Source organism: Rhinopithecus bieti, unplaced genomic scaffold, assembly GCF_001698545.2.
Source record: "Rhinopithecus bieti isolate Rb0 unplaced genomic scaffold, ASM169854v2 scaffold_31527, whole genome shotgun sequence".
Classification (NCBI taxonomy): domain Eukaryota; kingdom Metazoa; phylum Chordata; class Mammalia; order Primates; family Cercopithecidae; genus Rhinopithecus; species Rhinopithecus bieti.
Genome location: NW_016813959.1, coordinates 1,156,160 through 1,173,065, shown reverse-complemented (window position 1 = coordinate 1,173,065; position 16,906 = coordinate 1,156,160). Strand labels below are relative to the sequence as shown.

The following is a 16,906-nucleotide window of genomic DNA, read 5'->3' as shown; positions in this document are numbered from 1 at the left end:
CTATGATATGCCTGTCCACTGAGTTTAGAATGAGAGAGAATGGGTTTATATTGGAGCAAAATACATTTTTAATTAGGAATGTTGAACTCCTCAATTAGATTATGCAATTGACTATCTTTCAAAACCTTGACTGTAATAAGAGATTTTACTGTGTTTGGATGATTTCAACACTAGTCATCCTTTGTGCTTCATCATTTACAAAGTTATTTACATCATCTCTTTCGGTGCTCACAGCACACAGATAGGTAGGTAATCTTGGCTCCATTTTACAGACATGGACAGCAGTATCTGAAATGTTGAGTGACTACTTGCCTGCTCCCCACAGTGGTAATGATGACACATGGAGGAGTTCTTTCCTAGGCTAAGTGATATTCCGTTATCACAGCCCCATCATAGTGTGAGTGATGGTCCAGTGCTGAAGCTTCTGAATGTATCCTCTATGGTATGGGTGACTTTCGCCATCTTTGGTGCCTCACATGGAAGTGGGAGGCCCTTCCATCAACTTCATAAAATAATAGCAGTAAACCTTCATGATCCCAAAGCAGCCTCTACTTTGGTAGCAAAAACCTGTCAGGCACTGGCCTCACCCTAAGGTGGACTCAGTTATATGTAAACTGGATCTGAATTCCACATTGTGGTCTTTCACTGCCATGTCTTGTGCTTCTAAGAAAACCTCTTTAATGATCTGGGTCCCTTTTTGTCACTGAATCCCAGTTGAGCTAAGCCTGGTCAGTGGACATTTCTCCTACCAATTTTGCCAAATGCAATATTTTGTCTTTGCTGTCTTTTCATTTTCTTTGGTGTTGGTAGATTTCTGCTGGTCTCTGAGGTTCTGCAGGCAGTTGTGGAGGATAAACAGTTTTATTATTCTTCTCCCATTTTTGAGAAGTGTCAAGAGAAGCACTTGTGTGGACCTGGCATTGGGGTGAAACACTGAGATGAAGGAGACCCCCCAAGGCCAGCTCAGCTTCTACATCCACATTGCACCTAGCTGTTCCAGTACTGCAACCACCGTCTTCCCTCCTCCTCCTACCCAGAGATTTCTTTTTTCAAATTAGTCAATTATAAATGTCATTACTAATACTTTAAAGGCATTTTGACCCTTGCAGTAAACAATAGTCTAAGTTGTTGGCAGCAAACTGGCTGGTTGTTTCAGTGACCTTCCCAAACAAGTTCAGATTCAATGTTTAGCCAGAATCAGAATTCCCTTTGGTATAATAGCTTTCTGTAGAAATCATTTAGATCTTGGCAACTTGGCTTTTAGAAGTTTTCTAAAGAAGTGTTACAGGGACCTGGAGTAAAAAAACAGAAATCATTAAGTTTCACTGTAAAGCAGAATGTTTGAGGTGATGAATTGTTTTGATTTTCTGGTTAACTAAAGATGAATCAAAAACTCTTTGAATTTCAGTTTTGTTTTAAAATACTTCTAAGAGGTGTCAGTTTTATTTTCTGTGCTAGATCATAACTTAATTGTTATTTGATGATTTAGGGATATTGCAGTGCCCTAGGCTCATTATAAATATGAATTATCTTTGTACAGCATTATAGATCTAAAGAATATAGAAAATAAGCAGAATCTGCCCCCTGTTCCTTTTTGCTTGAATTTCTAATTTGAATTTATTTTCTCATCATTGCTGTTTCTTTTCATTCTGGAGTACAATATAAAATCCAGTTGACTGAGAGCCTTGGAAGTAAGTTTCTGGACCACCAAAGGGTAAACTTCTGTTGGATTTCAAAAACAATACCACAGTGAGCCCCTTTCCTTTGAGATTTAGATTCAACAACTGATTATCTCTGAACATGAGTAATTTTTACTTGAAGGAAAAGGAGATTCTTGTCTCATAGGCGTATAAGAACAGCTCACTTTTGTAGTGACCAGGATTTGCCAAGAACTGTTGTAAATGTTCTGGTTCCCAGGATCTCTTTTAATTTTCATGGCAACCTAATAAGGCATGTGCCATTATCATCTCCACTTTCTAGATTAGAAAACTGAAGTTTAGAGAAGTTAAGTAGTTTTTGTAAGATCATCAAAGATCAAATCCAGGTCTGCTCAATTTCAGAGCCTAGTGCTCAACCTGTCACACCAATCCCCTGTGAGGTATTCACCCCCAATTACATAGGTGAGACAGTCAACCATAAGAAAAACAGAGACTGAAGTCAGAAGGCCTATGTTCTAGCTTCAGAAGCCTGTGTACTAACTGCTGAGTGACCATGAGCATGGCACTTGGTGGCTGGAGTACTCACATCTATTAAATGAGGGCAGTGGACCAAAATCATGGGCTTCCCACAGTGTTCCTCAGCTGTTCCATTAGGCAGAGTGGTGCCCCTTTTTCATCTTTCCAACTTTGGAGTTCCACGTAGTATGTTCTTTGAGGGGAAAACCATGGTTCCATGGCTAAAACTAAATTTCATTTAAAGCAGTTAATTAGGGCCGGGTGCAATGGCTCACGCTTGTGATCATAGCACCTTGGTAGGCCAAGGCAGGTGGATCACTTAAGGTCAGGAGTTCAAGACCAGCCTGGCCAACATGGTGAAACCACGTCTCTACTAAAAATACAACAATTTGCCAGGTGTGGTTGCAGGCGCCTGTAATCCTAGCTACTCAGGAGGCTGAGGCAGGAGAATTGCCTGAACCCAGGAGGCAGAGGTTGCAGTGTGCCAAGATTGTACCACTGCTACAGCCTAGGTGACAGTTCAAAACTCTGTCTCAAAAAAAAAAAAAAAAAAAGAATGAATCAAAAAAAGAACAACGAACCAAATACCTATCTGGATCCCTTGGAGGCCTGAGATTTTATGACCCTGGAGATTTATTTTAGTTTTTTCTAACGGAGTAACTTCTTCCATTTCTAGGGAAGACAAATGCCCTTGTTTTTCTGGTGATCAAACATGTTACCTTCCCACCCAGTGGAGCCACTCAGGCATCAGCACAGAGTTTGTGCTAGGAAGGGGCCAGCTGAATATGCCATAGGGTTATTAATATGTCACAAGTTTTAGGGGGTGAGGAACTGAGATAAGTCAGCAGTTAAGTTCACTGCAAACTGGCCTTTGTCTTGTTCCCTACAGAGAAGCCAATGCTTCAGAGCAGGCACTCCTTAGATGGCTCCAAACTTACAGAGAAAGTGGAAACTGCTCAGCCGCTTTGGATAACATTAGCACTGCAAAAGCAAAAGGGGTTTCGGGAGCAGCAGGCGACACGGGAGGAGAGGAAGCAAGCCAGAGAGGCCAAACAGGCGGAAAAGCTCTCCAAAGAAAATGTGAGTAGCCTGGGCTTCAGCTGTGATTTTGCCTTCCTGAGCTTAGCTCTCTTTTCACTCACAAGGATACAAAACAAAAGGCTAGCTGGGCTGGTGGAAAGTACTTAGAGAGGGCTGAGCAGTAAATAAACTGACCACCATTAAACCAGGGAAGCATTTTCAGTGTGAAATTGGATTTGGTTTCTTTATACTCTTAGGTTAACCTGATTTGCCATAATCCATGATGTGCTTACAGCAGTGATATACAAGTTACATGAGAAACAAACTTTTTGCAAGGAAACCAGGAGTCTTGTTCCGTGGCCTGATGTTACAGTCAGTTTGGTGGGACTTTTCTGGGAAAGTAACTTTCCCTGTTAGGCACACTGGCTCTGAGCTCCTCCCTCACCGGGAGCCGTGGTTGAGCATACATGGCTCATACATGTAATCCAGCCCACCGTTGGAAGCAGAGGTCAGGGGCTGGCAGGCAGAAGCCCAGAAGGCCTGCAGGGTCAGTCTTTCCATGTCTTAGATTGAAAACATGCTTCCCATGACTGTCTCTGCCCACGCAGGTCAGTGTCAGCCTGCAGCCTGGAAGCAGCAGTGTCAGCAGAGCAGGTTCCCTGCACAAGTCCACTGCTCTGCCAGAAGAGAAGAGGCCCGAGACTGCAGTGTCCAGGCTTGAGCGCAGAGAACAGCTGAAAAAGGCCAACACTCTTCCTACCTCTGTGACAGGTAGAGAGCAGGTCCATTGTTTCATAACTGTAGTTCCAGGTTTCTCTTTGTAGAGCGTGCTTTATATCCTACAGTGTAATGACTAACAGAGCACCTCAAGCATTTCAAAGCACAGGCTGTCTGATAACCTCATTCATAAATGTTGACACTGATTAAACTCTTGATAAAAACCACCAGGAACTCACCCACTATCAGTGGTGTGTTGGTGAATACTTAACAGTTAGCTCTTGAGGGGGTGGAGAGACCTTTGTTTGGAGCATCTTCAATTTCTCTGTGTAAATAGAGAACCCTGGCCAGTTCAAAGCTATTATACCAATATGATGTCAGCTGGCTCTCTACATTTGTGAACATTTAACACGGCAGTATGAGCCATCTCCAGCACCTGTGCCTATATTCTGACAAAGTTGGGTTTATTAACTTACAGAAGAACCTTCTAAACAAGGGAAGAGACAAAATTATAGTAAGACTTGGGGTAAAGGGTGAAGTTTAGGTAAAATTTCAATGGAGTAGCATTTTAATAAGTCAGATCAAAGCCATGGTGTACATAAAGGAGATAATATCAAGACTGAGCTGAAAAGTGTGTTCAGGCTTCTGTTTCCTTTAAAACTACAAAGTTAAGATAAATGTTTGAAATGTTTGAGGTCATGGATATCCAACTTACCCTAATTGATCATTACACATTATTTACATGTATTAAAATGCCACATGTACCCCCAAAATATATACAAGTATGCTGTGTATATATATATATATATCAATTTTAAAAATACACAAAAGAAAGATAAATGTGGGCCAGGTATGGTGGCTCATGCCTGTAATCCCATCACTTTGGGAGGCCAAGGCAGGCAGATTGCTTGAGCCCAGGAGTTGGAGATTAGCCTGGGCAACATGGCAAAACCGTGTCTCTACTAAAAATACAAAAATTAGCCAGGTGTGGTGGTGCATACCTCTAGTCCCACCTACTTGGGAGGCTGAGGTGGGAAGATTGCTTGAGCCCAGGAAGTGGAGGTTGCAGTGAACCGAGATTGTGCCACTGCACTCCAGCCTGAGCAACAGAGTGTCTCAAAAACAACAAAAACAGAAAAGATAAATGTGTAAAATGTTGTATCTGAAAACCGCTACCCGGAGCTCTGCACCTGGGTTGGAAATGGAAACTGCGTCTCTATGTCATGGTGACACTTGGCTCAGATGCTCCAGGCAAAAGTGAAATGGTCTGTTCTCACTGATGTGATTTCACGCAGCAGGTTTCTGATGGTCTGTGACTTTACAGAGTAAGGTTTCTCAGCACAGTGTCCATGATGTTAATTAACAACAGCAGTTTTTATATGTTCATGACATGTAAGAGATGTACACATTTAGAAAATATTCTTTATTTGGTTAAAAGGTAAAATGATGTAATATATCCAACTATCTTCTTATTACCAATCACTTGGAGGATAGATGACTCTGAACAGGCTCCCTCCAAGGGGTTAATAGGGCATCTGTTTTCCCCACTAGGCTCCACTATTCCCCAAAGGGCTTCTAATCTCTAGACCCAGGCTTTTCTATGCCGTGGCTCCCTGAGGTCAGGAGATATTAAGAGGTCTCACCATTAAAGATATATTTACTACTGGTGACGGAGGGAAGCTTTATATTTGTTTTTTTAGTTTTGTTTGGCATTTTGGGTGGGGGATAGAATCTTGCTCTGTCGCCCATGCTGGAGTGTGATGGCGCCATCTCGGCTCACTGCAGCCTCCGCCTCCTGGGTTCTGCCTCATCCTCCCAAGTAGCTGGGAGTATAGGCACACGCCACCACACCCAGCTAATTTTTGTATTTTTAGCAGAGACAGGGTTTCACCATGTTGGCCAGGCTAGTCTCGAACTCTTGACCTCAAGTGATCCACCCACCTCGGCCTCCCAAAGTGCTGGGATTACAGGCGTGAGCCACCGTGCCTGGCTCAAAGCTTTATATTTGAAAACCACTTTAGATTGCTGTGTAGTTTCTTAAGAACCTCATAGGCATTATGTCATTTGATTTTACTTATAGGAATTAAGGGTTCTACCTCTTAGAACCAGAAAGAGAAAGAGTGAGAAAAAGAGAGAGAATGAGTTTCTTTCAAAATAAAGTGAAAGCCCCAAAGTCAAAGAGATCAAATCTTTCTCTGCCTGATTTCTCAGAAGTACTAATGGATTAATGCAACTCGGAGTGGCTCTAGCTTAATAAAGCAAGTCTTTATTCTAAAGTATTTTGTCTTCTCAGTCAGTATTTCCTGAGTTCTAGAAACATATGTGTAAGCCATTGCCATAGGCACTAAATATGACTCAAAGATAAGACAAGCACTCTCTCACATTAAGAAGCCTGTACACTCTAATAAAGAAAGTGATATGGTGCAAAGGAACTGTGAGACAAGGATGAAGGTCATGGGAGCTGGCAGGATCTGTGAGGCTCAGAGGTAGAGGCACCCAGTGGATGCTTTTGTGGGGACAGTAGCTTTTTTTTTTTGAAGTGGAGTGTCACTCTGTCATCCATGCTGGAGCGTTCAGTGGTGCGATCTCGGTTCACTGCAACCTCTGCCTCCAGAGTTCAAGTGATTCTCCTGCCTCAGACTCCCGAATTGCTGGGATTACAGGCACCTGCCAACAAGCCTGGCTACTTTTTGTATTTTTAGTAAAGACAGGGTTTCACCATGTTGGCCAGGCTGGTCTCGAACTCCTGACCTCAAGTGATCCTCCCACCTTGACCTCCCAAAGTGCTGGGATTACAGGCGTGAGCCGCCATGCCCGGCCAGGAAGGTAGCTTTTAACCTCACCAGCTTAACAGATCCGGTCTGCTAAGTTGATCTTTTTCTTCATGGAATTGACTGGATATCATGCAGGCATAGCTTCTTTATACAGATTAGGCTTCTGGAAATTCTTTGAAATTAAAACTGACTACTTTGGTTGTTGTAATTCTGTGTGCAAGAGTTATGAACACACAGCTTGCTTTCCTTCATTCTTCTCACTGAGGGAGTCCAGGAATTTGCCTGTCTGTTTCACTGGGTTTTCTTTTTTCTGACTCACACTTCTGATAAATCAAAATATGGCTGGGGGGGGGGGGGTTGGAGAGATGTTCATCACAGGATACAAAATTTCAGTTAGATAAGAGGAATATGTTCAAGAGACCTAAGAGAGTAGATTTTAAATGCTCTCACCACAAAAATGGTAACTGTGAGGTTTTGTATCTTTTAATTAGCTAGATGTAGCTATTTTGCAATGTATATATATTTCAAAACAATGTTGTACATGACAGATACATACAGTTTATCATGATAAATACATACAGTTTATCTGTTAATTAAAAAGAAAATGTGTAATGTGGCTCTGAACTTACTTTTTCCTTTTCCTTCAAAACAAAACCCAGTGGAGATCTCTAATTCGGCTCCCCCAGCGCCGCTAGTGAAAGAAGTCACCAAGAGGTTTTCCACCCCGGATGCTGCCCCCGTGTCAACAGAACCAGCCTGGCTGGCTTTGGCCAAAAGGAAAGCAAAGGCTTGGAGCGACTGTCCACAGATTATTAAGTAAAGAGTGACTGTCACCAATCCCTACTGCCAGTTATTGGCTCCTCTCTTGCCCTTTTTATTTATTTATTTTTTATATGGGGTAAAGAAATCAAGCTAGGGAAAAGCAGCATGTTTTATAGGCTGTAAAATAATGTTTAGAAACTGAACTGGTGGTGTTCATTGTAAAGAGTGGATTTGCACAACCCTAGGTCCTGGTGCCTTGAGCTCCTCCTAGTTCTCAAGAGAAAATTCCGTCCACAGGACCACATGAAGCAAAATATCTAAGCTAAGAACTCCTCATGAGAGCCTGCCCATGCCCATTCCATGGCCTTGCACACACACCCACCCACACACCATTCAGAATATGTACTTTTGCCAACCTTTTGTAATGGTTTTTTGATTCTATGCACTACTTTTCTTTGTCCAAAACATTTACTCTACCATATGTGTGGGAATGTTTATCCTTTCTACATTAATGGTGAAAGGATCATATCTAGCTAAAAGCGAGAACACCCATTCTCCTGAATGCAGTGAGTAACTGGGAATCACAACATTCTGGCTCCCAACTGTGCCCATGTTAGTTTTCATGAGTTTTCCCCACTCTGAAGCTGTAACACAGAAGGCACATCCATTCACATTTTTACCACACCGTGGATTCATAGTGTGAGGCCTCGTTATTCCAATACCCTCCTTAAGGACATGTGAAGCATTTGGCCCAGCTGGCTCCCAGGGAACATTTTAATTTAATGTAGTGAAGAAAGGCAATTCTAGATCAGAGCTACAAGTTTGCTTTCTGTCTCGAGAATCTCCATCTAGGGAAGTGGTTGTTACGATGTGTAGGCTCCCACCCAGGCCTACTCAATCAGAGCCTGTGCGGACTGGGCCAGGAATATGTATTCTGGCAAAAACTCTTCAAATCAATTCTGATAGATCCCAAAGGTTAAGAACTTTGAGACAAACACTGATCCTAATGTAATCTAGTTTTTCAGACTTCGAAGGGGAGGCTCATTCACTCAAAAGCAACAGTGAGACAGGAAAATAATAAAACAACCCCCCAAGCCAGCCATTTATTACAAGAAAGAACAGGTTATTGACGTTACATGTTTGAAAATTCCCTTTGGTCTTTAGGGAAAATTAACAGGAAGCCAAGATTTGGAGCCTTTGTAATAAGGACTGCCTGCAGAAAGTCTTTTCTTTACTAGAATTGAGTAATTCATATTTAGAGTCAAATGTCCAGTAGCATTTCTAATTTTGAGCATTCACCTTGCTACCTTTAAAAAACATCTGAGTTTTAAGTGGCCTTTTTATTATCATACACATGTGCATACAAAGAAGGGACTTGGCAGTTTAAAAGCCACATATATTCACTTTTATTTCCCTAAATTTACTTTACGTGAAACGTAGACATACCAGCAAACTCACATATTGCTGGTGCTAACCTTGTATTTCATAGTGTTGGCATATTCCCCTTTTCTTAGATTCTTACTCCAAAATATAGGTACACAGGTACACATCCTTTGCTCTGTGCAGAGGGAATTACGTCCTTTTTCCTCTCCTACAAAAACATGCTTTATTAAGTATCCATCATTACCTTACTTTATGCTGGCTCAATATGCAATGTGCTGTTATTCTACCATGTACCTTAAATAAAGGATGATGGCAAAGTTATTTACCATGTAGAAACCATTTTCTTTCTAGAAACAATGGCTCAGCCTCACTGTAGCAGCTGGCATGTGTGGTCAAGTGGATAGTTGTACTCTTGCAAGTTGGATTTAGTATTATATATACTGGACCTTCAGACTGTTAAAAATCAATGTAACTTTTTTTTATTGCTGTGGCAAGCAATTGGTATTTCACTGCACGTCTTCCATACTAATGTTCATGTCTAAATCTTGTATGTAGGCATTCGTTAGTTCCAATGATTTCCTCACTAATATAACACTTTTTAATGGAAATGTTTCCACCTACAGCCCTGGAATGATAATGCTACAGTAATTCTTCTGAATTGACTTTTTCTTTCATCCTGTCAGCTTTGGACAATATCTCAATTATGGCAGGGAACAGGTGGGGAAATAAGATCAGTTACAAAAAATGGTAGTTGTGTCAACTTTGTATTGGCTGGGATATCACTGTGCCCAAACAAAGTAGGCGAAATACCTCAGTTAAAATTTTTCTGTCAAAGTCTTTAAAAGAAGAGTATACTGAAGAAAGGGCAGTCACGGTACTTACTTCTAACAGCTTCTAAAGGGTACTTGTTTAACATTTCATTTCAAAATCACCCCGAATTTGCACTAAATACCAATGAAGTGTTATTTTGCTTTAGTTGTGTTGCAGTCTTCAGAGCAACAAACTATGGGGAAATTCTGCAAAACATATAAAAGTTCAAGACTTTTTTTTAAATGAATGATTACTATGTTAAATGCAAGCTTTTTTTTTTTTTAATTTAAACAAACATACACTTCTGGCAAGGTTATAGATGATTAACCTCTGTTCATAGACTTATATATAAAACTAGAGGGTTTTTTGTTTACTTTTTTAATTTTTCAAGTGCAATTGTTTCTCACACAAACATTATTAATTACTATTAAATTATCATTTAGCCAGTTATCTGCAAATGTATAGTATGTATTGTCTCTTCTTGTGACGTTTAGTTTAATTGCTTATTTTAAAGCAGAAACATTAGTTACAAGTGTCTTAATATCTTTACCAACAGTAAAGTTAGAGATTTAATGAAAATACCTTAGTGTGATTTTAATATAATTTGGATATTTTGGTTGTATAAAGTTTTAATGTAAAATGTCCATTATTGAAGGGAAAAGATCTTTCAATAAAAAATACCCACGAGACCTTTGGCACTGATGGAATTTGATTTCGATGACTGTCTACAAAACAATTTCATTATATTTACATAGCTTTTGTTGAACAAGAACAACTTCAAGGTGTTTTATTATATTTTTTACTAGGTATTTTAGAGAAAATAATGAACAGGGGCAAATAAAATGTTTGTCTCAATCCTAAATTGGAATTGAATGGTCTGGGTCTCAGACAAAAGGCTTGTACAGCCTCCTCACAGCATGGGCTACTCAGCAGCAGCAGCAGAAGCAGCAGCTGAGAGCACGTGAGAATTTGCAGCTTATGGCCACACATCAGATACACTGACTTACAGGGCCAGACCCTGGTGAAATGAAAAGTGAGTTAGGCATGTGAACACTTGCCTTGGCTGCCAGAAAACTTAGTAATCAAGAGAAATACTATTTTAATGCAGTATTTTTAAAAAATCAAAATTAATGCAAAAAAAAAAAAACCAAACCCATTCCATGATGAGCAAAAGATCAAAATTTTAAGGAAAGGGCATTGCTAGGAACAATGAACACCTGAAATCACCACGTATAAACATGAAATTGCACTGTGTGTGGGGCACGGTGTGTGTGTATATTTTAGTCTACATTAGTACTTCATTAAAAATAATTAAGGAATGTAATTCGATAACTAGATCCTGCCTTTGAAAAACCTTTTGCCATGAATGGCAAATTCATGTAATAAAGACGGTTTTAACCCACTAAGTATATTCTGATCCTCCCCGGCCCCGCCGGGATCTTTTTTAAAGAAAAAAACATAAAATTAGCCTAATGCGGCCGGGCGCGGTGGCTCAAGCCTGTAATCCCANAATACAAAATGATGAATGTTATAAAAGTCTTATTTTAAAAACCAGTTGTCTGACTAGACACCTTACCAACGAAGTTATACATATGGCAAGTAAACATATAAAAATATATTCAATATCCTATGTCATTAGAGAATTGTAAATTAAAATAACGAGATAACAATACATACCTGTTAAAATGATCAAAATCCAAAACGCTAACAACTCCAAATACTGGTGAGTATGTGGAGCAACAAGACCACTCATTTATTGCTGGTAGGAATGCAACATAGTACAGCGACTTTGGAAGACAGTTTGGCAGTGTCTTACAAAACTAAACTTGTTCTTACATGAGATCCAGCAGTTGTACCCTTAGGTACAATGCAGAAACTGTGGGCCAGGCATGGTGGCTCAAGCCTGTAATCCCAGCACTTTGAGGCTGAGGTGGGCAGATCACCTGAGGTCAGGAGTTCGAGACCAGCCTGGCCAACATGGCGAAACCCCGTCTCTACTAAAAAACAAAAATCTAGCCGGGCGAGGTGGCGGCGCCTGTAGTCCCAGCTACTCGGGGGGCTGAGGCAGGAGAATGGCGTGAACCCGGGAGGCGGAGCTTGCAGTGAGCTGAGATCCGGCCACTGCACTCCAACCTGGGTGACACAGCGAGACTCCGTCTCAAAAAAAAAAAAAAAAAAAAAAAAAAAAAAATTAGCCTAATGCATTAGGGTTCTCCATAGAAACCTAGCGATTAGGAGAAATGTATTATGAAAATTGGCTTAAGTGATTATGGAGGCTGAGAAGTGCCACCATCTGCCATTTTGCACACTGGAGACCCAGGAGAGTGGTCCAAAGGCTTCAGAACCAGGAGCTTTGATGTCCAAAGGAAGGAGCAGATGGATACATCTCAGCAAGAAGAGAGCATTTGCCCCTCCTCTACCTTTTCGTTCCATTCAGGCCCTCATCAGCTTGAACGATGCCACCCACATTGGCACACTGGTGAGGGAGGACCTTCTTTACTAAGTCTATTGATTCAAATTCAAATGCTAATCTTTTCCAGAAACAGCCTCACAGACATACCCAGAAATAATGTTTTACCAGCTATCCAAGCATCCCTTAGCCAGTCAAGCTGACATATAAAGTTAACCATCACACCTAATTAAAAGTGCTACTAAATATATTGATGTGTTTTGTTCTCTCTTTGTAAAATCTTCTGTTGTTCCTATGGGAAGTAAAATATAGTTGTTCTCCAACCAGGTGTAGTAGACAAGTGTCCGTTTCTTAGCCAAAATATAATCTTTAATATAAAATAAGACTATCCACATGCTCTATAATGGTAAAATATTTTCAAACATCTCACATTTGTTATATAAATAAGGACTGTATTTGATTATTTTTTATTGCCACCTAATAAATCCAGACAATAAACATAATTATCTCTACACCCAATAATGAGCATTGATTCCAGGACCACAGGAGAAGAGAAGACTTCTCCAGGAAGTTCATAAACACTTTGCAATTGTCCACTCTGAGATTCCAAGATCCACAGTTTCCCATCAGTAGATGCTGCTGCCAGCAACATTTCATTGCTGCCATTGCAGTTATGGAAAGCAAACGGTGTTGCATAGACCCTTGAAGTAGTTTCAAACTTCCACTGCAGGTGACCTTTCATGTTACAACAGTAGATAAAGCAATCATGGGAACCAAAAAATATTTTTTGCTCTGATGGTGAGGTACATGGGGATGAAAAGATTGGTCCACTGGTACAGAACTGCCAAACCTATAACAAGTAATAAAAATAAATATAATTCATTCATCTAATTGCTCCAATTCTCCCTTAAAGCTCTGTGAGGTTCTTAATGCAAATCTAAGAGATATAGGCTATTTGAATGGTAACTATACACAGACAAAATGGCTTTTTCTGAAAAGAAGCACTCTCACACTAGATCTCTGTCCCAGTGGTAAAATCTAAAATCTAAAACAAAATATACTGAAGTGTTGTTACCATGTGATTCACTGCCATGTATAATAAGTAAAATTAATTTTGAGCTCCAAGAGTTAGTATTATTCAGAGACACTGAGTTCAAAGGTAAAACTACATTGAGTTTTCAATATATCTTTTTTTTTGAGATGGAGTCTTGCTCTGTTGCCCAGGCTAGAGTGCAGTGGCACGATCTCGGCTCACTGCAACCTCTGCCTACTGGGTTCAAGTGATTCTCCCGCCTCAGCCTCCCGAGTAGCTAGGACTACCAGTGCGTGCCACCACACCCAGCTAATATTTTGTATTTTTAGCAGAGTTGGGGTTTCACCATGTTAGCCAGGATGGTCTCGATCTCCTGACCTCGTGATCCACCCACCTCAGCCTCCCAAAGTGTAGGGATTACAGGCATGAGCCACCACACCCAGCCTTAAATGTATCTTATTAAAAACTGGGCCAGGCGAGGTGTTTCATGCCTGTAATCCTAGCATTTTGGGAGGCCAAGGCAGGTGGATCACCTGCAGTCAGGAGTTCAAGACCAGCCCGGCCAACATGGTGAAACCCCGTCTCTATTAAAAATACAATAATTAGCCGGGTGTGGTGGCAGGCACCTATAGTCCCAGCTACTGGGGAGGGTGAGGTGGGAGAACCACTTGAACCTGGGAGGCGGAGGTTGCAGTGAGCCAAGATCATGCTACTGCATTCCACCCTGGGCGATACAGTGAGACACTGTCTCAAAAAAAAAAAAATGTGAGACCAGTTTTCAATGTATCTTATTACAAACTATATATTCTTTTTTCCAAATGTAGGAAAAAAGAATTAATTGCGCAGAAAGGAAGAGTTTATGGGCAATGATAAAAAGTTGTAAGTTGTGGCCAGGCACGGTAGCTCACACCTGTAATCCCAACACTTTCAGAGGCCAAGGCGGGTGGATCACCTGAGGTCAGGAGTTTGGGACCAGCCTGGCCAACATGGTGAAACCTCGTCTCTACTAAAAATACAAAAATTAGCTAGGCGTGGTGGTGCACACCTGTAATCCTAGCTACACAGGAGGCTGAGGCAGGAGAACGGCTCTAACCCAGGAGGCAGAGGTTTCAGTGAGCCAAAATCATGCCAGTGCACTCTAGCCTGGGGAACAGAGCAAGACTCCATCTCAAAAAATAAAATTAAAAATAACAAAATTCATATGGAACCAAAAAGACCCAGAATAGCCAAAGCAATGTAAAAAGAACAAAGTTGGAGGCATCACAGTGACTGACTTCAAAATAAGGCTAAATGGCACTGTATTGGTATAAAAAATAGATAGCTCAATGTAATAGAATGGAGAACCTAGAAATAAAACCAAGTAGTTACAGCCAACTGAGATTTGAGAAAGGTGTCAAAAATACGCAATGGGGAATGGACACCCTTCTTCAATAAATGGTGCTGGGAAAATTGGATCTCTACATGCAGAAGAATAAACCAGACTCCTCACTCTCACTGTATATAAAAATAAACTCAAGATGGATTAAAGACTTAAATATAAGACCCAAAACTAGTTAAAACTCCTAGAGGAAAACATATGGGAATCACTTCAGGACACTGGTCTAAGCAAAGCTTTCATGGCTAAGGCCTAAAACAAAAACAAAAATAGTTAAGTGGGACTATATTAAGCTAAAAAGCTTCTGCACAGTACAGGAAACAACAGAGTGAAGAGACAGCCTGTTGAATGGGAGACTATTCATCCAACAAGGGACTAATATCTAGAATATGAGGAACTCGACACAACAGTAAACAAACAAGTCCTATTAAAAAGTGGGCAAGGGAGATGAACAGACATATCTCAAAAGAAAACATACAAATGGCTAACAGGTATATGAAAAAAACACTCAACATCACTAATGATCAGGGAAATGCAAATCAAAACCACAATGAGGTACCATCTTACCCAGTTAAAATGGCTGTTACGAAAAGAACATAACAAATGCTGGCAAGGATGTGGAGAAAAAGGAACTTACACTGCTAGTGGGAGGGTAAATTAGTGTAGTCATCATGGAAAATAGTATGGAGATTTCTCAAAAATCTAAGGAGAGAACTATCATACCCAACAGTCCTACTACTATTTACCCAAAGACAAGAAATCAGTATATCAAAGAGACAACCTTCACTCCCATCTCCCATGTTTACTGCAGCACTATTCACAAGAGCAAAGATATGGAATAAACTTAAGTGTCCACCAATGGATGAGTGGATAAAGAAAATGTATATATAGATGAAGTGAAATACTATTAGGCCATAAAAAACAAGGAAATCATGTCATTTGCAGCAACATGGATGGAACTGGAGACTTTTATCTTTTTTTTTTTTTTTTTGAGACAGAGTCTTGCTCTGTTGCAGGCTGGAGTGCAGTGGCGTGATCTTGGCTCACTGCAACCTCTACCTCCCGGGTTCAAGCGATTCCCCTGCCTCAGTCTCCCAAGTAGCTGGGACTACAGGCGCACACCACCATGCCCAGCTAATTTTTTTTTTTTTTTGTATTTTAGTAGGGACAGGGTTTCACCATGTTGGCCAGGATGGTCTCGCTCTCCTGACTTCGTGATCCTCCTGCCTCGGCCTCCCATGGTGCTGGGATTACAGGCGTGAGCCACCATGCCTGGCTATTGAAGATTTTATCTTAAGTGAAATTAAGCCAGACCCAGAAAGACAAATATTGCATGTTCTCACTTATATGTGAGAGTTTAAAAAGTTGATCTCATGGAGGAAGAAAAGAAGTTGGGGGCCGGGCATGGTAGCTCATGCCTGTAATCTCAGTACTTTGGGAGGCTGAGGCAGGTGGATCACTTGAGGTCAGGAGTTCGAGACCAGACTGGGCAATATGGTGAAACCCCATCTCTACTAAAAATACAAAAATTAGTCAGGCATGGCAGCATGCGCCTGTAGTTCCAGCTACTTGGGAGGCTGAGGCAGGAGAATTGCTTGAACCCAGGCCAGCCTGGTGACAGAGCAAGATTCTGTCTCAAAAAAAAAGAAGAAGTTGGGGTGGGTTGGCTAATAAAAAAATAAAAACAGATTAATGAGTAAAAACATATAGTAAGAAAAAATAAGCTCTGATGTTCAATAGCAGAGTAGGATGACTATAGCCAACAACAATATGTTGTATATTTCAGAACAGCTAAAAGAGAAGATGTGAAATGATCCCAACACATAGAAATGATAAGTACTCAAGGTGATGGACACCACAAACACACTGACTTAATCATTATACAGTCTATGCATGTAACAAACTATCACATATGCACCCCATAAATAGGTACAAATGTCTGTATCAATTAAAAGAAACCAGGGGTTTTATTTCAACTTTCATAATCTCAGTAGAAGTTATAATAAAACATGCTAAAACTGGTAATATTTTAAAATTGGGGGAGAGAGATGACGAAAGAAGTGTAACAGTGTTTGGGCAGAAATCTTTCAAATCTACTATGTCTTCTTTAAAAAATTAAGAAATCCATGGCTTCACAACTAAAATAGAACTACTTCTCAACATCTCAACACCATGAGTTGAATAATGATGTTTAAAATGGTACTTCAGTTGTCACCATCTGCTTTGCCTTTGAGAAAAATAAATTTAAAAAAATATATAAATAGAACTATAGATATATAAAATTTCTAGTCCTATTTTTATATATAAATTTATATAGATATATAAAATTTTTATATAGAAAATTTCTCGTTCCATTACCTGTTCTCCAAAGTGAGTAAAGCAGAGTAAATTCCCATCTACACAGCCAATACAAATATACTGTGAGCAACATCGTGGGGAAGAGAAGAG

General features: G+C 40.4%; 2 protein-coding genes across 11 annotated transcripts in view; one reads left to right on the top strand and one right to left on the bottom strand.

Annotated features, from left to right (window-relative positions):
- The window catches only part of CRACD (capping protein inhibiting regulator of actin dynamics), a 285,912-nt gene extending 275,583 nt beyond the window's left edge, over window positions 1-10,329 (top strand). For all 10 annotated transcript variants that reach the window (XM_017849274.1, XM_017849273.1, XM_017849272.1 and 7 more), the window contains 3 exons: window positions 3,064-3,254; window positions 3,803-3,965; window positions 7,345-10,329. In XM_017849274.1, coding sequence (XP_017704763.1) covers window positions 3,064-3,254; window positions 3,803-3,965; window positions 7,345-7,505 — 515 coding nt within the window. In that variant the 3' untranslated portion in view covers window positions 7,506-10,329. The remainder of the gene's footprint in view (window positions 1-3,063; window positions 3,255-3,802; window positions 3,966-7,344) is intronic.
- A 2,064-nt stretch (window positions 10,330-12,393) lies between these two features.
- AASDH (aminoadipate-semialdehyde dehydrogenase) overlaps window positions 12,394-16,906 on the bottom strand; it is a 45,255-nt gene continuing 40,742 nt past the window's right edge. Inside the window, 2 exon segments of the mRNA XM_017849283.1 lie at window positions 12,394-12,900; window positions 16,817-16,906. The exon segment at window positions 16,817-16,906 is cut by the window's right edge and continues 1 nt beyond it. Of these exon segments, the coding sequence (XP_017704772.1) occupies window positions 12,511-12,900; window positions 16,817-16,906 (480 nt within the window). The 3' untranslated portion in view covers window positions 12,394-12,510.